This window comes from Myripristis murdjan, chromosome 23 (assembly GCF_902150065.1).
Source record: "Myripristis murdjan chromosome 23, fMyrMur1.1, whole genome shotgun sequence".
In the NCBI taxonomy this organism is placed as follows: Eukaryota; Metazoa; Chordata; class Actinopteri; order Holocentriformes; family Holocentridae; genus Myripristis; species Myripristis murdjan.
This window is the reverse complement of record NC_044002.1, coordinates 27,081,711-27,106,038: the sequence shown is the minus strand read 5'-3', so window position 1 is coordinate 27,106,038 and position 24,328 is coordinate 27,081,711. Positions and strand designations below refer to the sequence as shown.

The following is a 24,328-nucleotide window of genomic DNA, read 5'->3' as shown; positions in this document are numbered from 1 at the left end:
TCTTTTCTCTGATTTATTATGAAATAGTGCTACAATGTATTTTACAAAGCAGTTTCTCTCCTGGCTGTCAGTCCGTGTGTGTGTGTGTGTGTGTGTGTGTGTGTGTGTGTGTCCATCCTGACAGGTGACTGGACCCCGCATTCCATTTTCACACGGGACGCTCTCTTTAAAACGAAGGGAAAAATGTAAATAAGATCTTTTTTTAAGACTGAATAAAAGCTTGAATCACTTGTGAAGCTGGACGTTGTCTCCTCGTGTGTGTGTGTGTGTGTGTGTGTGTGTGTGTTGATCCAGAAACCAAACTCATGGGGGAGGGCGGGGGAAATACAAAGTAAAGAACAAAAACAAATAAAAGTTAAAATGACAAAGTGTCTTTTTCTTTCTTTCTTTTTTTTTTTAGGAAGGGGAGGGGGGGCAGTGGGCGGTGCTTCCCCCTCCCTTCCCGAGTCCTTATTGGCCAGATTCACTGTAAGTGGGAGGGGCTTAACCAGAGCTAAGACGACCCAAAGGCAGCAGCGGCCTCTGTCGGTGAACTGCACGGCGTCTGCAGGCAGAGGGGGCGGGGCGCTGTTGGAGGAAGTGCTGATTGATGAGCCAGGAGAGCCAATGGCGCGTGGGCAGGGAGGAGGGAGAGCCAATCAGAAGGCCTGCTGGGCGGGGTTGTAGTTGAAGGTGGAGGGAACGTGAGGTCGCTCTTCTAGCTTGTCGTACTCCAGATGAAACTCCTGCAGGAGAGGAGACAGTTTCACTGCTTTGTGTGTGTGTGTGTGTGTGTGTGTGTGTGTGTGTGTATATGTGTGTGTGTGTGTGTGTGTGTGTGTGTGTGTGTGTGTGTGTGTGTGTGGATCAGCCCCTATGTTCCCAGTCACTTCAGTAATCAGATTACTCTCTGACCCGTGCGCTGCCATGGCAACAGAAAAAAAGAGAGATGAAGAGAGAGGTGGTTAGCGCTGCTAGATTCCTGCTGGAGAAACCACACCTCCGTCTGAGTGAAGCTGCACGCTGAGCCAGAGAGCGGCTGCACACCACCATCCAAGAGTCAGAAACCTCAACAACAACGTGGCTCACAGCGCTCAGCCCATGTGGAGCTTTTCACTAATCTACTCATTTAATCTACTAATTCAATCTACTAATTTAATCTACTACTTTAATATTCTAATGTAATCTACTAATTTAATCTAATTCAATCTACTAATTTAATCTACTAATTTAATCTATTTATTTAATCTACTAATTTAATCTACTACTTTAATATACTAATGTAATCTACTAATTTAATCTAATTCAATCTACTAATTAAATCTACTAATATAATCTATTTATTTAATCTACTAATTCAATCCACTAATTTGACTTATTTAATCTACTAATTTAATCTACTTATTTAATCTACTAATTTAATCTATTTATTTAATCTACTAATTTAATCTACTGTTCTAATCTACTAATGTAATCTACTAATTCAATCCACTAATTTAATCTACTTATTTAATCTACTAATGTAATATACTAATTTAATTCACTAATTTAATCTCCTAATTTATTCTTCTAATTTAATCTACTAATTTTAATCTAATTCAATCCACTAATTTAATCTATTACATTAATCTATTAATTTAATCTACTTATTTAATCTACTAATTTAATCTACTTATTTATTCTACTAATGTAATCTACTAATGTAATCCACTAATTTAATCTACTTATTTATTCTACTAATGTAATCTACTAATGTAATCCATTAATTTAATCTACTTATTTAATCTACTGATGTAATCTATTTTAATCTATTTATTTAATCTACTAATTTAATCTACTTATTTATTCTATTAATGTAATCTACTAATGTAATCCACTAATTTAATCTATTTATTTAATCTACTAATGTAATCTACTAATTTAATCTCCTAATTTATTCTTCTAATTTAATCTACTAATTTTAATCTAATTCAATCCACTAATTTAATCTATTACATTAATCTATTAATTTAATCTATTTATTTAATCTACTAATTTAATCTATTTATTTATTCTACTAATGTAATCTACTAATGTAATCCACTAATTTAATCTACTTATTTATTCTACTAATGTAATCTACTAATGTAATCCATTAATTTAATCTACTTATTTAATCTACTAATGTAATCTACTACTTTAATCCACTAATTTAATCTACTTATTTATTCTACTAATGTAATCCATTAATTTAATCTAGTTATTTAATCTACTAATGTAATCTACTACTTTAATCCACTAATTTAATCTACTAACTGGTTTTTCCTGTGGTTGTTTCTGAGGGGTTTTGGGTTCCAAATGGTTAATATGAATAAAGTCTGGATGTTTTATTCCTGTGTGTTCTGAGGGAGAACTGTGTGACAGTACACAAAATACAAGCAGGTTAGCAGGTGTGTGTGTGTGTGTGTGTGTGTGTGTGTGTGTGTGTGTGTGTGTGTGTGTGTGTGTGTGTGTGTGTGTGTGTGTGTACCTTGGCCACCTTCCTCCAGTTGAGGCAGTCGAAGAAGTAGTAGGTCCCTCTCTCGTAGGCGTTGGTCTTCAGTGTCGGCTCCATGCCCGGAGCCCGGGTGATCCAGACCCGCTCCTCTTTATGGTACCGCCAGTCCCTGTTGAACCTGCACACACACACACACACACACACACACACACACACACAGACACACACACACACACACACAGCTCCTGATAAGAGTCCACACATCACTAGAGTGCATGTGTGTGTGTGTGTGTGTGTGTACCACTTCATGCTGCTGTCAGATTTCTAGTGAAAGCTGACGATTCAATTCAAACTTTTGAGGATAACACTAACTTGCTCGTTAAGAAAAGCCAGCAGCGTCTGTTTTGTTTGAGGAAGTTAGCCAAGTTTCAGGTTGACAGATCTTTGATGACTATGTTTTACAAATCTTTTATCGAGTCTGTTTTAACCTTTTCATTTATTTGTTGGTTTGCATCTCTCACTCTGAAACAGAAAAACTCATTATCCAGGATAACAAAGGTCAGCAGTAAAATTATTGGTTCCCAGCAAAAAACCCTCTCAGAACTGTACAATAATCAGGTTTCAAAGAAGGCCAGATCCATCATGTCCGACAGCTCTCACCCCCCCTGCACTCAGAGTTTAGGTTCCTGCCCTCTGGTTCCCGCCTCAGACAACCTTTAGCCAAAACTAACATACAAATTCTCCTTCATACCCTCCGCCATCTCACTGCTCAACTCTGTACAGTACAGGTAGCATCACCTTTAGTTCCCATTTTATTCAAGTATGCACTTTTTTAATTTATTTTATTTACTTATTACTGATTTTTTTTTTTTTTTAACATTTTACTACTGATTTATTTACTACAGTCTGCCTTGTGTGTCTCCTTGTAGTTGTTGTTGTTATGTGTGTCTGACTCTGTTGTCGTCATTGTGGTTGTTGTTGATGTTGCTGTACTGTTTTTTTACTACTGCGGCAGAATCAATTGCCCCTCGGGGACAAATAAAGGTCTTGAACTTGAAACTGTTTTTTGGACTTGGTTGGTTAAATTAAAGGAATCAAAGCTGCCATGGTTTGTGCAGGATGTGACTGTGGTGTAACCTGCGGCACGCGGCACCACGCGGAGCCACGCGGAGCCACGTTCACGAGATTCACGTCAAACTGAAGTGAGCAGCAAACCCCCCCCCCCCCCTCAGCTGACACACACTTCACTTCAGAGGTTAGGGTTAGGGTTCATGCTCTTGCTGTTGTACTTCTGCCACTGACTGCTTTTTCTAACCCTAACTCTTCTGAGAGCCGAGCAAATACACCTGACTTCCTCCAAGAACATGGGAAGGAAGGTGAGGAACAAGTTAGTAACTGGACATGAGTAAATAAATAGTAATAAAAAAAATAAAAAAAAAAAAGGCAAAAAATGTAAAAAAAAAAAAAAAATGACACCACCAAAAGAAACCAGAAAACAAATTTCAAGAAAATTAGATCTCATGTTTACATCTATACATCTTTGTGAAAGGCATGTAGCCTTTTGAGACCTGAGCTACTTCACTGGATTTCTTTCAAAATCATGGGACAAAAAGGTGATGAGCAAATTAGTAAAAAAAAAAAAACAAAAAAAAATGAAGAAAAGAAAATGACCTGAAAATGAGCAAAAAAGGGAACTTTGTTCAGCGGGAGAAAGAAAACCTTTCAGGTTGTTTGTCTTTTAAGACAACATCAATCTGTAAAACACAGAGGAACCCCAAATATTTGTTTGGCTAGGACAGCACTGTGTGTGTGTGTGTGTGTGTGTGTGTGTGTGTGTGTGTGTGTGTGTGTGTGTGTGTGCATGCGCTCACAGTTCTACTGCAGCCAGCAGTTGTAGCAGGTCTCCTCCGTTCATGTAGTAGAGATAGAAGAGCAGATCTTCACCGTATCGAGACAACTTGATCGCTGCTAACTGGACAGAAAACAGCCAGAAGAGACACGGCTTGTTTGTGTGTTTGTTTGTTTGTTTGTTTGTTTCCAGGTGAGACATGAACCATCTGACTTCAGCAAAACAACAGAGATAAAAACACCAGGCCTGCACACACAGCCAGACCAAATGTTGTTTTATGAATTTGTGCTTTTCAGATACAAAAAGGTTTTAAAGGGAAATAAAAAGATGCAAACAAATAAGGTTGGTGTTCATTTTGGTTTCTACCACAGTGTGTGTGTATCAGGCCGCAGTGTGTGTGTGTATCACGCTGCAGTGTGTGTGTGTCACGCTGCCTACCTTGTCCCTTATGTGGATGTTGGTTAGATACTCTGAGGGAACGTGGAAGTCTGCAGGGAGAGGAGACAAACCAAACACTGATCAGAAACACCACCAACACACCATCAGACATGAGAAATGCCGGATAAAGTGTGGATTTTTTTCTTTTTGCATCACAGCAGCTTCATTTGCAAAAATCACATAAAAGAGAAAAATGAAGCTAAAACCAAGATGCAGATGTTTCCCGTTACAGACGACAACAGGCCGAGCTCACATCAGGCGCAGGGACGGGATTCAACAACCGGTTCAAAAGTGCAAAACGATTCCCCTATCGAGTCCGCTGCGCATGGGCTATGAAGACATATGCACGCTGCGTTGCTATAGAGACAGCACGGCGTCGAGGCAGAGGCGTTCATGCTTCACGCGGAAAGACGCCAACAGAGCCGCCGGCACCTGTCATGTTTCTACATTAGAGTTCCTGAGTTTGTTGTTTTTGTCGCTGCTGGACTGGACGGGTTTTATTTTTGGCGGCTCAGCTCATAAACCCTTTTAATAAGGAAGGAGAATCATCTGGTAACATGTTCAAGTGTTATTAGGGCCCGAGCACTGGAACAGTGCGAAGCCCTATTGTTATTGTAGTGTTTTTTATTCTTCTTCGTTATTATTATTACGTCTAAATAACCCTTAATTTGACCCCCTAAACATGCTCCAAAACTCACCAAATTCGGCACGCAGGCCAGGTCTGGCGAAAAATTTGATAAAATGGACAAACGGACCCCCTAAGTGCAAAAATGGCCTCGGTAGCGCCACCTAGGCACACAAAGGCAGCCGCTGCGGCCCACAGGAATGTGATAGAAACACCAAACCAATGCCGAAATGTAGGTCTCATCAAGCCCTACAAATCACGCGCTGACACCCCCCCTCTAAAACCAACAGGAAGTCCGCAATTTGCGTTGGAATGTTCACGTTCTCGTCCAAAATTCCGCTTTGAAAAAAATCTATCTCCTCCCAGGGCGTAAATGTCAGCGGCTTGAAAATTTAACAGATGACAGAGGACACAGTGCTGAACAAAAGTTGCTAAAGATTCCGTCATTACTCGATTCGTTTGGATTTTATAAGCTCTCAAAGTCGGAGTGGCCAGAGCCAAAACCTCATTTTTTCCCATGGACTTTGGTGTGCAGAGGCTGACACTTGGCACTAATTAAGCCCCTGGAGTCTAAAGTAAAAGTCTGACGGCTTTGAAAACTATGCAGATGGAAAGAGGACAAAAATTCCTACTAAAATATGTAGTATTGATGTGGATTGGACCAAGTTTGTGGGAGCTATGAAGAGTTTTCAAACATTTTTGACTCTGGTGTGCTCTGCTCTGCACTCTGCCTGGACATGTGACTCACTCTAGCTGCCTCAGGAATGCGCAATACACACCCATTGTAAGAGCTCAGAGGGAGCAGAAAACACTCTCAAACTAAAACTGCCATAACTCAAAAACGGTAAAAGATAGCAAAATCATGTAAATGGGAGATTTATAGATCCAAGTCTCGTGCCTCGTTTAAACTTTGAATCAAGTCTGTAACTCAAACGGTGACCGAGCTGTGACACCTCAAACAGGGGTGGGTTTTCTGGATTTCTCCACTGGATTGAATGAGGATTTCTCTGTCTGCCTGCATTTTGGTGTGATCATGCCACAGCTGCCACTACTCAAGTCAGTCACACACTAGGACATGCTAAGGGCGCCATCTGCTGGAGGGGCGCTGCTAGTGGCCAGAGGGGCACCAGCAGCAAATGTACTACCAGTGGGTTTTTTGTTGGCGTCGTGTGTGTGTGTGTGTGTGTGTGTGTGTGTGCGCACGTGTGTGTGTGTGCACGTGCGTATGTGTCTGTGTGTGTGTGTGTGTGTGTGTTTGTGTGAGTGAGTGAGTGAGTGAGTGAGTGTATGTGCCTGCATTTTGGTGTGATCATGCTGCAGCTGCCAGTAGTCCTGTCGGTCACACACTAGGACTTCCGCGGCCTTTCAAAATAAAAGCCCAACACTCTTTCACAACAAAAGCACTGAAAAATACCCTTAAAACTGGAACACACGGACGAATTGTCTGCGCTTCGACATGCGCGCCGTCCCCGATGTGCGCTGGGGGGCGAGGGCCCGTCCAACGCTGCTTGTTGGGTTTTAATTTCTACATTAGAATTTAAGATTTTTTTTTAAATGTCAGTTTTGTTTTTGTGTCAAGGGGAGAAGAGATTTTCTTTTACTTACGCTTCAGGTTTGTTTAAAGTTATTAAAAATGTATTTATTCATAAATACTGTATACGCTGTAGGGCTGGGTATCAGTACTCAATACTTTTTAAGCTATTCAGCAAAATAACCCAGAACCAGGCAGTATCAGAACTTCTCCAGTCAAATGCTACAGAATCTGATCCTCCTGTACCCAGACTGAGAAAAAAAAGAATATTTGTTTTGTAGTTATTTAATAAATATTTCAATAATTTGAACACTCAAATGTAGTTGTGTAAAGAATCGAATCGATAAGCAGATTCGATCGTGGAACCGGAATCGCTAAAATCTTATCAAATCCCATCGATATCCAGGCAACAGAAAAGGGATCGAGGATAGAGCACACGTTTTCTCTGGAAACTTTGCTGCTGATTCTGAACAGAGAATGGAAACATGTTCCTCCATGGTTTTCATACCTTACTGTGTTCTCGTACTTAAAAAAAAAAAATCCACCTTTATTTCTTTATTGTATTAAGAAAACAGAAATGAAGTTGGAGAGGAAACTCACCGATGTCCTGCGGCCGACATGGAGCCGACGCCCAGGGAGACGCAAACTTAGGATACAGATTCCTGACACACAGAGAGAGAGAAATGATCACTTATTTATTATCCTTAATATACGTGTGTGTGTGTGTGTGTGTGTGTGTGTGTGCTGGTCGTACTCTGGGGAGTTGAGGTTGAGGCCGAGCGTGGTGAGGTCGGAGCCCAGCGCCAGGTGAACCATGCCGGGATCCGTCTCCGCTGCCCGGATGAACGTCAGCAGGCCGATCATGCCAAACTGGTCCGTTACCATGCCGACGGGGATGTTGGTCACACGGCCTGGGACACACACACACACACACACACACACACACACACACACACACACACACAGTTTGACTGCGCTGAGTTGGCATCCAGTGAAATCTGTTTTAATTTGCACAATTTTTTCTTTGTGCATCGACAAGCAAAAACTATGTTTATTTGCAGATGAGATCCTACTGTGTGTGTGTGTGTGTGTGTGTGTGTGTGTGTGTGTGTGTGTGTGTCTCACCGTCAGGCAGCACCTGAATTCCTTTCTTCTGCTGGTTGTTGTTGCTAGGTGCCACAGAGCTCTTGTCGCCGGGGAATTTTGGGCCATCTGAGTTGGAGGAGGGCTTCCCTGATGAGTTCAGATTCTGATTGGACGAGACAGGATGAGTGACAGCTGTTAGGCACGAGAGTCAGGGGAGGGGAGAGGAGAGGAAAGGAGAGGAGAGGAGAGGAGAGGAGAGGAGAGGAGAGGAAAGGAAAGGAAAGGAAAAGAGGAAAGGAAAAGAAGGGAAAGGAGACGAAAGGAAAGGAAAGGAAAGGAAAGGAAAGGAGGGACAGGAAAGGAAACAAGGGAAAGAAGAGGAAAGGAAAGGAAAGGGAAGGAAAGAAAGGAGGTAAAGGAAAGGAAAGGAAAGGAAAGGAAAGGAGGGAAAGGAAACGAGATGAGAGGAAAGGAAAGGAAAAGAGATGAGAGGAAAGGAAAGGAAAGCAGGGAAAGGAAAGGAGAGGAAAGGAAAGGAAAGGAGGGAAAGGAAAGGAAAGGAAGGGAAAGGAGGGAAAGGAAAGGAAAGGTAAAGAAAACAAAAGGAAAGGAAGGAAAATGAAAGGAAGGAATGAAAAGAAAGACAACAAAGATAAAGGAAAGTGGATGGCAAAAAGAAGATGAAAGGAAAGGTAAACAAAGGAAAGGAAAGAAAAGAAGAAGATGAAAAGAAAGAAGAGGACAAAAATATAGGAACGGAAAGGAAAGAGGATAAAATAAAGAAAAGAGGAAGATGACAGGACAGGAAGGACAAGGAAAAGTGAAAGAAAAGGAAAGAAAAGCAGAGGAAAGGAAAGGAAAGGAAAGGAAAGGAAAGGAAAGGAAAGGAAAGAAAGGAAAGGAGAGGAAAGGAAAGGAAAGGAGGGAAAGGAGAGGAAAGAAAAGCAGAGGAAAGGAAAGGAAAGGGAAGGAAAGGAAGGAAAGGAAGGGAAAGGAAAGGGAAGGAAAGGAAAGGAAGGGAAAGGGAAGAAGATGAAGAAGATAACAGGACAGGATAGGAAAGGAAAGAAGACAAGAACAGGAAAGGAAATGAAAGGAAAGGAAAGGGAAGGAAAGGAAAGGAAAGGAAAGAAGACAAGAACCGGAAAGGAAAGGAAAGGAAAGGAAAGGAAAGGAAAGAAGATGAAGAAGATGACAGGACAGGATAGGATAGGAACGGAAAGAAGACAAGAACAGGAAAGGAAATCAAAGGAAAGGAAAGGAAAGGAAAGGAAAGAAGACAAGAACAGGAAAGGAACGGAAAGGAAAGGAAAGGAAAGGAAAGGAAAAGATGAAGAGGATAACAACAGGAAAGCAAAGGAAAGGACAGGAAAAAAGATGAAGAGGACGACAGGAGAGGAGAGGAGCGTCACCGTTTTGCCGTCCTCGCTGTTGCTGGTGGGGTCTTTCGTTTGGTAGTTGGGTCCAGGCAGAGCTGGGAAATCTTCGTTATGGATGGAGAAGTCCTGCGACTGCTCACTGGACGGCTTCGTTACCATGCCAACTGCAACGCACGGCAAGAAAAAAACACTGATTCATTAACTCCTGATTAATGAGGCGCTAGCTGCTGATTGGCTGGTCAATAGTGTCACATGACTCTGAAATCCAACAGCCTGATTGGTCAGCAACAGTAACATGGAAATCCTCTGACGTCATTAAAGGACTTCTGAGTAGAAAGTTTATTAAATGTAAGGTGTTCTACCACACACACACACACACACACACACACACACACACACACACACACACACACACTCACCGTAGGGAGCCCGTCCAGCCAGGGGGTTGAGTAGCGGGGTGGGATTCGAACCGCCGTCCCTCCGACTCCTGTCTGCTAACGCTGGGAAATCTGACAGGTCCAACCCCGTTACATTCTCACTGCCGTCTGCACACACACACGCACACACACACACACACACACACACACGCACACACACACACACACGTAAATATGAGGAAAATACATTTTAAAAAGGTACTATATAATAAAACCTACACGTAAATATGAGGAAAATACATTTTAAAAAGGTACTATATAATAAAACCTTATATATAAAGGTAATATATAATAACAATTTGTAAATAAGCAAAAAACAGCAGCCGGCGTTCGCCTTGGGTGCAGATTCAATGTGCACTGCGATTCTACAGGTTCTGAGATGTGATATTATGATTTATTGTGATTTTGTTTTTTGAATCCTCCTCTAGTTTGTGTGTGTAAAGTCTGATGAGGCTGTGATTCTCCTAGAGGTCACTAGAGGTCATTTTCTCCAGCGACGTCCAGTGTGACAAAAGTCTCTGCCTGCAGTGAAATGGCTGCTATGGGGGCCAACATCATCACACAGGAATCAAATGTGGCTCATTGAATCCACAAGAGTCTCAGCTTTCCAGTCAAAGCAACTGATGCAGCTCCAAGACTGTTTAGGCCCCAGTCTGCACACACACACCATTTTACAACCGGCCACAAGAACACATGTGGACTGCAGGCTTTGGGGCCCAAACTGCATGGGATTAGCAGAAGGTGGGCGTGTCTGCAAAGGGGAGAGAACCCATTTTCATTCACACAGCTGGAGGTCAGAGGTCACAGGTTTTCCCCTCAACAAAATTTAGAGCTACACCAAAAACCTAGCATGACATGTCGCCAACGGAGCCTCCCGCCTCGCCTGAAAGTCACGCTAAATTAATTTCATTTAATTAATTTTCAAATTAAAAAATAAAATAAAATCACAACAGAAATAATTGAACGTCAAGTTTCTACAGAATATGTCTAGACTACGTTTTTAATCAAATAAACTAAATACGTCCAGGTTGGTTATTAATCTAATTTATATAATTTCAGTGTAGGGTCTAAGTGGGTCTGTAAGTGAAATTAATAATTCATGTGACGTCGGCTCCAGCTGCCTGAAAAACAGGCAGAAATATCGAGGCGTCTGCTTTCCTCCGGTCCCGGTCCGAGTCAAACGGACGTTCCAAGCACTACAACCGCGGGTTTGTTACATTTTCTATTAATATAGATTAATATAAGATGAGTCAATGAGTACAAATCCGGAAAATATTCAGCAACTTCTCAATATTATCCCCACGCTCCAAAATGTTTGTGTACCCCCTCACCAAAGCCAGAGTCCTGGGGGAAACACTGTGTGCATTAAAATCAATTCAGTCATAAAACAATCGTCTCATGTGCGGCCCCATTTGGAAAGCAAGACGATGCACGGTGTGTGTGTGTGTGTGTGTGTGTGTGTCCTACCTGTGCCGTTGAAGATGTTACTGGATAGAGAGTTGTTCATGGTGAACGCTGGATTCCTGTTCATCCCAAACCCTGACATACTGAAACACACACACACACACACACACACACACACACACACACACACACAACAATGTAATGCACTAGGTGTGTTTGGTGTGTAATAATGTGTGTTAGCAGCTTAGGCCTGTAACTACACACTAAATTTCTATGGCTGACGACTAGAGCAGCATTTAGTGGGGGGGACTGGGGAGCGCGAGACAAATTTGAAAAACGGGTTTCCCGGCAACCGCCACATCTCTCGATTCTGATTGGCTAGATATGATATAGCTGATACTGAAGAAATAAAAAAAAAAACTGCTCACTCTCATGTTGAGATGATTACCATTATTACTAAGTTCCTCAATGCCTTTTCCAAAACTTTAGACGTTATATTCCATCATTTTCCAAAACATTTCCAGGTTTCCACGACTGTAGAAGTGTGTGTGTGTGTGTGTGTGTGTGTGTGTGTGTGTGTGTGTGTGTCACCTGTTGATGGTGAAGGGCTGCCGTGCCTGCTGTTGTTTGGGCATGCAGATGATGCTGGGCGACGAGCGGCTGGGACTCCCCATGCCGCCGCTCCTCCCCCCTCCTCCTCCTCCTCCCCCGCCTCCTCGCTCTCCCCCGCCCCCGCCGCCGCCGCCCTGCCCCCCCGCCCCGCCGACCTGCTGACTGTGGTTGAGCATGCTCCTGCTGCTCATGGGCAGGATGCCTCTGAGGGAGAGAGCCAGAGAGAGAGAGTGTGTGTGTGAGATTTAACTCGGGTTAATAAGAAGACATTCAACATTTAAAGGCGTCCCTCCTCCCTGCCTGGGCTAAACCACTGTTCCTTTCCTAGGACGGCCCAAAATGTAAACTATTCCATCGCTGTCCTAGGAAGCCAACCCCAGATTCACTCTGGCTGTCCACTCGCTTCTCGTTAATTAGATTTCCTTTTTTCCTGAATCCGTGACTTTCGTGGTCTCCTCCTGGATGCTGTGATTGGTTTTCTTCTACGTCTCTTTCTCCTCCTCCTCTGCCTCTGAAGGCTCCACCTGTGCTGCCCCCTGCTGGCCGTGTCTCAGGCCTGCAGCTGATCCCCTCAGCAGATTCTACAGGAACAAGGAGATCCTGCTGATCTGAGCCCAGAATCAGCAGATTGTTTTCTTCTGAATCGGCCCAAGTCACAGCAACGTCTCTTCAGAGTCCAGATGCTGAGGAGGAGGTTGGGGTTCTGGACTCAGACCAGCAGGATTTCCTTCTGACTGGATCCAACAGGAGGAGAACAAACTGGTTTCACTGTTTGTTTCTCGTAATTCTGTTACTTTATAATCTCAGAGTTTTTGAGTTTTTTGTCCTCAGAATATTACCAGGATTTGTAACCGATGCGTCTTACATCTAAAACAAAATGTTAGACATATTTGCACATTTTAAAGGCCTTCAGTGTAAATAACTTTGCTCCTTTGTGGCCGCTTTAACAACACTGTACCTCCTCATGTGGATGGGATGTGAATTACCTTCTTTATTTATAGCCATTGTGTGTGCGTGTGTGTGTGTGTGCTACCTGCTGGGAGAGGGCGGCGTGTGCATGGTGCCAGCGTTGGGCGTGTTGACGTGGCTGGTCAGCTGGCTGGCAGACTGGTTCAGACCGGTTCGACCCAACTGGGACGCGGCGCTGCTGTTCATCCCCCGCATGGGAAACCCCAGAGCACCTGGAGGGAGGAGGGGTGGGGGGCGGGGGGAGGGTGATCATCATAATTCCTCATTTCAGGAGGAACGCTTCTATATGACAACTATGATGCTGCAACTCCACAGCCTGTGTCCCAGCACTATTTTCATTCAGCTGTGTGTGTGTGTGTGTGTGTGTGTGTGTGTGTGTGTGTGTGCTGGTCTTACTCTGCGGGCCGTACAGGCTGGCTCCGAGCTGAGACAGCTGACCTGTCGAGGAGGGCGAAGACGATGCCAGCATCTGGAAGACAGAATAAACACACAAAAAAAATCATTTTCATACCAAACACACACCTTATAATATCCTCAATACACAGACACACACACACACACACACACACACACACACAAATAAATATATATATATAATCTCAGAGTGTTCCAAGTTTTGTTCTTGTAATTTTGTGAGCTTTTTCTCATAAATTTACCTCTTCAATCACACAGAATATCTGAGGTTTTTTTTTTTCTCTGAATATTACCCAAGCTTGACTGGCTCGCTCATTTTTCCCTCCTATACTGGCCATAACACGCTGTCGAGGAAACTAAAACTGAGAGAATAAAAAATCTGCCTTTGGCTTTATTTGACACGTCGAGGTCTTGAGTTTGGGAGTTGTTATCTCAGATATTTTAAAAGCTTTGACTGACAAACGATAACAAATCCTCTCGTGTAAAAATGTAGGGATCAACATAAATGTGGGTTTTGCCTTGATTGTGACTGGATGACCAATTAAAACAAAACAAACAAACAAAAAAAAAAACAGTGACACTGAAATAAACTCGTCCTGCACCGTGACAGATGACGGACACAGGCACCTCGCACTCAGAATATTTTTTTATGACCTTGGGGATGATTTAAGCTTACGTCTTTGTCGGCGCGGTGGGGAGGGAACATGGACTGCTGGCTGTAGTAGAGACTGGAGTCATCGGCGTAGTCGCCCTCCACCCCTCCCTCCACAAACTTCTTCCTGTTAGCACCAAACATGCTGCCGCGTGTCACCTGCAACAACAACCACACACACTCCTCAAACTCCAGCTGCAGCACAGCAACAGAGAGTCAAATCTCCATGTTTATCTCAGCAGCGATATGATGTGCGGTACGGCCATGGGTCCTCGCATATTTTACATTTTGAAAGGTGTAAAGGTCTAAAAACAGCATGATAATACTAACTGGATGCAGAGCGGACTAATCACTGTGTGAGGCTGCGTTAAAAGTAAAACAAAGAAAAATTAAAATCAAATGCTTTGCTGCAACCTCTGCTTCGACACGACGCCTCGACAATATTTTAAGTGTGAAAACAGTGAAAATTAAGCATTATTTTAAAAAAAAGTACTGCGATTCGATATTACTCTATATTGTGATTTTTATTTTTTTTTAAATCTCCTCTAGTGCAATAATTTATACCTGTCAGACATCAATTTAACAGCGTAACACCCCTGAGGATACTACAACTATACTTTTTCTTTTTTCTTCTTTTACAGTCTCAATTTCTTATTTCCGCATGTATTGTTGTAGGATTTATTATTGCACATATTGATACATAATGCAGACCCTTTTCTTGTTTACAAATTTCTAATGCACATATTTATTATATGCGCTGTAATATGTTGTAGGATTAATTAATGCACATATTTATAAATATTGCACTTTTTTTTACAACTACTATTAGTGCATGTGTGGGACTAATGGACAAATTTTTATAAATAATAAGCACCCTTTTTTCAAATGTCTGATGCACAGGCTATATTTTTTATATTTCTGATTTCGATATTTATTGCAAAATTGTTTGTACGGTTAATTCATGCACATACTTATGCATAACGTACACTTCTTTACAATTAGGATGATGCACAAGCTGGACTTAAGCACATGTTTTATTAATAATGAACACACTTGTTGGGTTTTTTTCTAATGCACATTTTTTTATATATATATTTCTTATTTCTCCTGATATAATGTGATTATTCTCTTGAGAATTTAAGCAACTGTGCAAAATGTGTGAAAATTAAGTGTATCGGTGGACAGCCAATTTAGTGCCTGCTAGTCTGCAATACCTTCACATCATTAGTTAAAAAAAAAAAACAATATCCAAAAAACCATATACAGGGCTGAGCCATATCATATTATTCACGATAATGCCAGTATAAATCTGACAGAATAAAAGCGTCTTATCACGATAACGATAACGGTGTAGCGGTGTTGACCCCACCATGCAGCCGCCAGTGCTCAACTCGCCTTTAATGAGAAATTCCCAGTTCTTATCAGTTCCACCAGCTCTCAGAGCAACACAACAACATTACAAGGCACCAAGTCTTAGTTAGAAACTAATTTTTAAAAATTCACGTCTAAAAGCAGAACTCGCACTTGGTTACGGAGCAAGCGTTTTCTGCTTCAAATGAAAATAAAGTGCAGTATCTGTACCTTTTCCAACTTAAGAGAAGCCAACAGGTAATGGAATAACAGAATCATAAAACAAGGCACGAACTCTCATATAAAATTAATGACTTTGGCTTAACAGGAAATCCAAATCTTGAAATAAAAGTGCACTTTGCTACGGGAAAAAAAACATCTATGCAATTCTCTAACTAACTACTTTTTCTTTCGTCAATGTAATTTGCTGGCGTCTGATTAGGTTTGTTGTTCTGACTCGATCCTCCACGGCTCACTTTACACAAGTTTATCTTCTCCACTGTCAAATCCACACCGCCGACATGTTGTGCGAACGATAACTGAACCCTGTAGTGCGATGCTGCGTTCAGGTGAAATCCGACAGATGGCAACCTGGACGCCCTTCAAGTGGACGAGAGCAGGACAGTCAAATCTATGGACAAAGGTCATGACCTTTGTGAGTAACAAGACATCACCACAGCGACAGATCTACATGCGTGTTTTGTTTCGCCGTCCTGCTGCTCCATCAGACTCCCGCACCGTCGTTTGGTGGATTCCATGTGAACGCAGCATAAATGTTACCAGCTAAACTGAGGCTGAGCGGCCGATCAGCAGTCGTGGCCGATCGCACAAAAAAAAAATCGTCCGATTCCATGCGCAGGCCGATCAATCGGTGCATCTCTGCGATTAATATCCTCTGGTATCCTTGCATCTTCCTGTGTGTTCCAGGTTGAGTGCTGAGTCAGGGACGGACAGTAAGCACCTACTGCTCGTGCTGTGTAACACTCACAGCTTCTAATTTAATCGTGTGTTTGTACGTGCCCGGCGTGATGACCAATCTGCCCGGTATCGCCTCGATGCTCGTGCTGGAACTGACTGGAGAAAACATTAAGTTGGCCGTTGTGAGCTGCCTGTGTTTAAGCTGAAGCAGCACCGGTGATGCTGGTGGGAATAATTAAAATAATGTTTGGGGAACAAATGTCGGTTTAACCAGAGGGGGGCGCTATCGTCGATGTAACCTGGTCAGGAATACATCTGTAAGGTTTATTTCTCAGAAGAGCAATATTCATAATTGTCTGTAATAATAGATCACTTATAATGTTTATTGAGATATCTGTGTTTGTCTGAATATTGATTTGGTGCTTTACGCAATATACACTACTCACAAAAAGTTAGGGATATTTGGCTTTTGGGTGAAATTTATGGAAAATGTAAAAAGTTCACGCTACAGTGATATTATATCATGAAAGTAGGGCATTTAACTAGAAGCATACACTGGTGATTTCCTCATCTCAAACCATTTCTTGAAACAAAAGCCAACAACAGTGGTGGATATACCACAACAAAAAATGTCAGTGTCAATAACTTGTCATGTGCCCTTGAGCATCAATTACAGCTTGACAACAACGTCTCATGCTGTTCACAAGTCGACTTATTGTCTGCTGAGGCATGGCATCCCACTCTTCTTGAAGGGCGGCCCTCAGGACATTGAGGTTCTGGGGTACAGAGCTCCGAGCCTCTACACGGCGACTCAGCTGATCCCAGAGGTTTTCTATGGGATTCAGGTCTGAGAAAGTGCAGGCCACTCCATCTGAGGTACCCCAGTCTCCAGCAGCCATTCCCTAATGATACGACCTCGATGAGCTGGAGCATCAAACACCTGATGTGAATTTTGCCGTTAAACTCCTTGTTAGAGAACAGCAACTTGTGCAAAAAGTACTGAAACATTGAACAGTTGGACATGTGCATTCAAAAGTTTACAGAAGGTCACATTAAGTTCACCTGGAAAGGTTAGAATGCATTTTAGGTTCATCCTGAAATTTCACCCGAAAGCCGAATATCCCTAACTTTTTGTGAGTAGTGTATAATGGACATTTCATTCTTGCCTCACATCGCTTTATGCCCTCTTGTGGTTGGGATGCCAGAGAATAACAGTGATTTATCTGTTATTCCAGACCGACGTTGATACTGAGTGTTAAACTACACCAATAAGCAACAGCTGGAACGAAGAACAGTCCAGAGAATAAACGTCTCCTCACCTTCATTCCTGCATCCTGACCAACACACTGTCCTGTTTACCGCCCTAACCTGGCTGAGCTGACCCTCACCTGCTGCCTCTGTGCTCTGTACAAAGTATTGATTCAGTACTCTACAAGTGTCAGAGCACTGAACAAAGGAAGTGTCACCGAGGAAAAGACAAAGTGAGCTGGGTGAAATGGAGTGAAACTGCTAAAATAAAGTAGAGAATTAACTAGAAATAAAATGATGACATAAGAAACAGCAGGCCAGATATAGGCTGATGTACAGTGTCATTTTGAGGGAAGCACGGTTAATATTTTTTAAATCATCAATAATATCATGATATTATTTTAAGGGTATATATATTTTACATACACACATTTATTATTATCTGTTAAATGATTAATTACTCTATGTTATGTATACAAACTGAATAATATATTATCTAATTTTTTTTCTTGTGACAACCTCTGCCACCTCAGGGCATCAGGCACCCACACTTGGAAATTAAAAGTACACATTAGGAATATACATCTATTTATATATACATAATCTACTCTATTCTACTCTGTGGATACTGCTGGAAACTATGAATTTCCTTCGGGATGAATAAAGTATCTATCTATCTATCTATCTATTGATATGCTACTGATAAATTTCATTATACACACACTATGCAAGGGTTGGAAGGTGAGCGATCTCCAGATATTTTAGTTTATTATATTCTTATCATTCTTATACTGTATGAATAGGGTTTTTTTTCTTTTCTTTTTTTTATATTTTTTTGTATTGACCCACTTTGTTTTTTATGTTACCTCGGTTTAACATTTTTCTAAAGACACAGATTTCTCTCACCTGAGTCTGAGAGGTGTGTTTACACTTGTTCCTGTGCAATGTCAGGACAACCTGCTGCCGCGTGACACGGGGGTTTCCCAATGTGGGATCAATAACGCGCGTCTGTCTCTTCACCTGTCAATCTATTGATCAGTCAGCCCAGCAGCCTGCAGCCGCGCGCTGTAAACAACGGCTCGGCGACGCTAGCGTCATGCTAACGTCAAGCTAACGTCAAGCTAACGTCAAGCTAGCGCCGCGGAGCTCGGTAACTCCACTCTCTGGCTCCGTTTAACGTTAAATTTACCAACTGGCCGGCAGACGGTGTGAACACGGCGGCTCCTCGCTTCGTGTTTAGCGGGGCCACACGACGCGACATACAAAGACCCGCTGTCAGCTAGCCTTAGCCAGTTAGCCAGCGCCGCTACATTTAAATGAACTACATGTAGCGGTTGCTAACGCTAACTAGCTCGCTAGCCCTTTGCCATTCTGTGAAAACACACGGGAGTTAGCATGTTAGCTAACGCGTACCTGCGGGCTAAACGAAGGGGGGAAGCGGGGTGTGTGAGGGTGAGGAGCCGCTGCGGAGGCGAGTGGCTCCGCGGGGGACAGACGGGGGTGAGCGGTGTGTCGGTGCCGGGGGAGAGGAGACGGGGGCGGCTGTGTTTTTGTCCGGGTTTGGGCCTACTGCGCCTCCGTCGCTCTGTTTCACGAAACAACAACAAACGCCATCAAACGGCGCTGTCGCGTCGAAATAAACCCGTGTCTCTGCCTCTGTCCGAGCGGGGCCGCCTTGAAACCTCTACCCGGGTGCAGCTTTGTTTTCCTCATGTGGTTTAAAGGAAGAAAAACAAAATCAGAGAGCAAAGAAAGGGAAATAAAGCTACAACTCACCGCATCAATCTTTCTTCTCCGCTAACAGTCCAAGATGGCCGACTTGTGTTCGCCAATCAGCGAGTTTTTTTTTTTTTTTTTTTTTTTTTTGTAAATCTTTATTTCAAGTCATGAACAACAAAATAACATTGTTTACAAACAGACGAAGCATTAAAACATAAAATAGTACAAAAGAGAGAAATACAGCACAAACAAAACATATATGACAAAAAGGATTATTATTATTATTATTAATAATAATAATAATAATAATAATAATAATAATAATAATAAAAAGACGCGTGTATGACAGTAAACTCATTTTAAGTTTTTGAAATTATTGCATACATACATTAATTTGATGGGTTTTTTGTTGTGTGAGGAAGAAATCGGTGACACATGTTGCAATCCCTAATAAATACAATATTGTTGTTGTTTTCAAATTTGTATTCGTGAACGTGGAATTCAACAAGAAGGAAAATTGAATTAATAAGGAAAAATGCATTGAAGTCTTTGCACTATAAACATAGCAACCAAATTTCATGTCTCAGCAGAAAGCAGTGAAATCCTGAGAAAATGTCGACTATAAAATAAATCTTTCCACAGCCCCATATGTAAATTTACAATATCAAAAAAACAACATTTATATAACAAATTACTACTACAACTACAACTACCACTACCACTACTACTACAATGACCAATAATAATAATAATAATAATAATAATAATAATAATAATAATTCACAGAGAATGGAATTCACATCTCTGTAACTCTTTAACTTTTGTAAGAAATATTTTGCTGAATATAATCTATGGATTTACTTGAATGCCCCACACGTGCCCTATGGTATAGGGCACATGTTGGGCAGGTGTGGGGCAGGTGTAGGGCAGGTGTAGGGCACTTGTGGGGCCAATGTGGGGCAGGTGTGGGGAAGGTGTGGGGCCGATGTGAGGCAGGTGTGAGGCAGGTGTGGGGCCGGTGTGGGGCCGGTGTGGAGCTGGTGTGGGGCAGGTGTGGAGCCGATGTGAGGCAGGTGTGGGGCAGGTGTGGGGCCGGTGTGGGGCAGGTGTGGAGCCGGTGTGGGACCGATGTGAGGCAGGTGTGGGTCAGGTGTGGAGCCGGTGTGGGGCAGGTGTGGGGCCGGTGTGAGGCAGGTGTGGGGCAGGTGTGGGGCAGGTGTGGAGCCGGTGTGGGGCCGGTGTGGGGCAGGTGTGGGGAAGGGTTAGGGAATGTGTAGGGCAGGTGTGGGGCTGGTGTGGGGCAGGTGTAGGGCCGGTGTAGGGCTGGTGTGGGGCTGGTGTGGGGCAGGTGTAGGGCCGGTGTGGGGCTGGTGTGGGGCAGGTGTAGGGCCGGTGTGGGGCTGGTGTGGGGCAGGTGTAGGGCCGGTGTAGGGCAGGTGTGGGGCTGGTGTAGGGCAGGTGTGGGGCCGGTGTAGGGCAGGTGTGGGGCCGGTGTAGGGCAGGTGTAGGGCAGGTGTGGGGCCGGTGTGGGGCTGATGTGGGGCCGGTGTGGGGAAGGTGTAGGGCAGGTGTGGGGCCGGTGTAGGGCAGGTGTAGGGCTGGTGTGGGGCAGGTGTGGGAAAGGTGTGGGGAAGGGAAGGCGGCCAATACTGGAATATGATTGGTTTAAACGTGTGTCTCAACCAATCAGAGCATTTGTTTTGGTGCACATTAAATGGAAAAGACAAGAACTGCGGGGACAGAAAATGGAGGAGGATTCGGGTACACAGCTCTTAAATGGATATTTTCATTTTAAATCTCTGCCGGATGGTTGAAATCTTAACTCAAAATATAATATAAAAAATGTTTATATTATATTTTGAGTTAAGATTTCTAAGAAATATTTTGTTGACTGCTACCATTTAAAGGGAAAGTTCACTGCTGCTACTGAGTTATTGAACTTTGGATATTTAATTTCTTTTAGAATAAAAATGCTCAACACACTACCTCTGAATTCATTATTAAATTTTGAGCAAAACTCACCTGTTCAAGATAGCCTACTCTCTGTAACTGCTTTGTTTCATTTTTCCATGTTTTTTCTCTTTTTTACCGTGTGTAGCTTTTATCTGTTGTTTTATTGTACTTGTTTTTATCTCTGTAAAGTGTCCTTGAGTGTCAAGAAAGGCGCTTATAAATAAAATGTATTATTATTATTATTATTAAACATAGTTTTTATCCAACTGCAATAAACACCCTCAATGCTGCAAAAAAAAAAAAAAGAAAAAAGAAAAAAAAGCTCTGAATGTGCAATGGGTCTGTGCAATGACAGAGAGTATGACTGCGTATGTGTATGTGTATGTATGCTCATGCTGGTTTTAGGCATATTTATTTATTAAATTATTTAACTTATCCAGAACTTACATTATATTTTTATATTTTTATAGACTCTATGAATGATGCACTTTAAATTTCGTTGTACTTGTGACAATGACAATAAAGGTCTATTCTATTCTATGATGAAGATCCAGAGGATAAACATCGAGATCAAACCTGTAATAAAAAAAAAAAAAAAAAAAGAGACTGAGAGAAGTTCCATTTCTGTGCAGCAGGTGGCGCTAAAGCTCCGTCACCGACAGACAGTGCCTCCCATAGAGGAACTGAAAGTGAAACCAAATACTTGCACTGTTTTGACTACGCCGGCGTCCGTCTCTGCTAAAAGTTTAGACGCTAAAAAATGTCGTAAATTGTGTCTTTAGGCCGAACTGGTGTGTGTGAACAGGAAGTGGAGTGTTGAGTCGGAGCTGTGTGAACCTGAGTGTGAACACGAGTGCAGTCAGACTGGCGTTTTGCTGCTGTGACGCAGCTGGACTCAGCAAGTCACTGCAGGTCAGGACAAGTCCGTCATCCTGTTGGACTGAAGGCTCACTGACGAGCCGCTTCATCTGCTCGCTGCTCATTAGTGTGTTGCTTCAGCCGAGCAAACACACTCCCACTCTTCTGGGCTTCTCACTTGATTTGGGCCGTTTATTGAATTCTTCCGCCTAAAAGCTGCTCTCTGACACTTTTGAACCGCTTAAAGTCTCGACACCGTTCACACCTGAAAGCGTTCAGCTTATTCCGAAACAGGGCGCTTGTTTATTTCTGTATTTTATGATATAATGTTTGATGTCGCTCTCATGTTTACGGACTTTGACACTAAATGAGGAAATGACTTTCCTGCCGCTCTTCTCCCTTCGAAATTAACATTTTAAAGGTAAAGTAATAATGATAATTATAATAATTTTAATAAGGGTGATTACAATAAAAATAAAACTACTACTATTTTATTATTGCGTCAACCGATCTTGCACAGACATTTCCCAAATCCATAGTTTCATATCTGTTGACTTCCATCTGACTCATGGAAAGCTTGCTGTCATGAATGAGCCGCTGTGTTTGTGTCAAGGTGTCGGCTCGGCTATGGATGTGTGTGAGGAGAGAGAGGAGGGGCTCCCTGCCTCTGAAAGCTCTCTGTCTGGGGAACATGACAGCCAGACCAAAGCTAAGAGGTGAGATGAGGATCTCTGACTGTCCATGACTGTTCTCCATCTCAGAGCTCAGCAGGCAAATCAGCACAGCAGCATTATTCACAGGAAAAGCTCTGTGTGTGTTTAGATCAAATTGTATTTATATTTTTTAATGTTTCCCAAAATAAGTTATTATTTTCTTAGTGTGTTACTAAGAAAGTAAAGCAGATCCCTTCAGTGTGTTCATGATGTTTCTATCAGGATCCAGCAGGAGAGACCAGACTCCCCTGAACCTGGACCTGAACCCAGCTGTGTGTCCATGAGGAGTGACCAGTCTATGGATAAACCTATTTACTTCAAAGATGACCACCACTCTGCTGAAAGGTAATTTAAAAAAGAAAAAGGTGATGAAGAACAGATGGAGTTGTTAGTATCATCTTCACAGTCCTTAGATAAGGACACAGAGACCTTCAGTGTGTTCCTCATGTTTCTGTCTTGGTGTAGGCCGTGCAATATCTGCTGCAGTGAATGGGTAACAGGGGAATGTGCAGTATTAGTGTGGGAGCCTGGAGTATTGAAAAAGACAGAAAATAAAACAATAAAAAAACAATTATTTTTGTAATTTTCTTTTAAACAGTCATTTTGTTTGTTTATAATTTGTACATGTGGTTTTGTTAAGGCCTGGAGGACTAAGTGGACCCAAGTAGCAGGAAACAGAGAATGGAAGTTCAAAAAAAGGCTTTATTGTCCAAATTACGGTTGTGGTTGCAAACAAATGGTTTCAGCAGATGGAGAGTAACAGGAGGCAGGAGCTGGAGGCGGCGAGGCTCGGGGCTGGAAAAAACACAGTGTCCAGAAAATGATTGTCGAAAACTGGAGAAACAAACAAACAAACAAACAAACAAACAAAAAAAAAACACGTAGAGGCTTGGGAACTGGCTGTTGTGTTATTGGACCAGTTTAATTTAGTTTTATTATATTTTGCCCCTGAAATCCACACTGAATCCACCCTTCCCCTGGGATCAGAATAATCCATCTTTTTTGGATCAAATGTCTCCCAGTCCTACCTAAAAGTCTGGAACAACACAAACTGAAGGTTTGATCCGGATCATAACCAAACTGGCCACTGTATATTAACTGTGGTTTGATTGTACATATACAGGGATACATTGTGTGTGTATGGAGAGGCTGTATGCTGCTATGTTAACTGTGTTCTCTCAAAAGACAAATTTCTGTCAAGAGAGACAATAAAGTCTGATCTCATCTGATCCTGATCCAGCAGGAGAGACCAGACCCCCCCTGAACCCAGCTGTGTGTCCATCAGTAGTGACCACTCTATGGATCAAATTATAGCGTTCAAAGATGGACATCACTCTACTGGTCCAAGGTGATATCATTTTCACAGTCATGAGATATAAAATGAGTTTGACTCTTCATCCTCTGTTGAGTTTCCTCTTTCAAAACATCACATCCAATAATCAGAGCAACATTTTCATCTTGAGTTTCTGCCAGCAGTTATCATGACACAGCACAACACCCTTAATGATGTGTGCGTGTGTGTATGTGTGTGTGTGTGTGTGTGTGTGTGTGTGTGTATGTGTGTGCGTGCGTGCGTGCGTGCGTGTGTGTGTGTCTGTGTGTGTGTGTGTGTGTGTGTGTGTGTGTCCTCCACAGAGTCCAGCAGCAGAGCTCAGAGGTTCCCAGTGCTCAGTCTGCCCAGGAGCATCAAACAGACCTGGCCTCCACATTTATGGTGT

The 24,328-nt window shown here is 42.5% G+C and overlaps 2 protein-coding genes across 3 annotated transcripts; both read right to left on the bottom strand.

Moving 5' to 3' along the window:
* On the bottom strand, window positions 1-19,205 carry LOC115355193 (CCR4-NOT transcription complex subunit 2-like). Of its 2 annotated transcripts, none has more exons than XM_030045900.1 (15): window positions 19,144-19,205; window positions 13,876-14,010; window positions 13,182-13,254; window positions 12,850-12,997; window positions 11,796-12,020; window positions 11,268-11,347; window positions 9,783-9,908; window positions 9,397-9,527; window positions 8,024-8,147; window positions 7,653-7,809; window positions 7,499-7,560; window positions 4,743-4,792; window positions 4,327-4,427; window positions 2,489-2,633; window positions 1-725 (listed from the first exon to the last, which is right to left on the bottom strand). In XM_030045900.1, exons 2-15 carry the CDS (start codon window positions 13,993-13,995, stop codon window positions 639-641), a joined length of 1,629 nt encoding a protein of 542 aa, XP_029901760.1. In that variant the 5' UTR covers window positions 13,996-14,010; window positions 19,144-19,205; the 3' UTR covers window positions 1-638. The 2 variants fall into 2 exon arrangements, with proteins under 2 accessions (XP_029901760.1, XP_029901761.1); XM_030045901.1 differs by lacking the exon at window positions 19,144-19,205 and adding an exon at window positions 18,781-19,019.
* On the bottom strand, window positions 18,788-22,022 carry LOC115355643 (extensin-like). Its single transcript, XM_030046500.1, has 3 exons — window positions 21,877-22,022; window positions 19,961-20,684; window positions 18,788-18,952 (listed from the first exon to the last, which is right to left on the bottom strand). The coding sequence occupies exons 1-3, from the start codon at window positions 22,020-22,022 to the stop codon at window positions 18,788-18,790; spliced, it is 1,035 nt and encodes a 344-aa protein (XP_029902360.1).
* Between the last annotated feature and the right edge of the window lie 2,306 nt (window positions 22,023-24,328).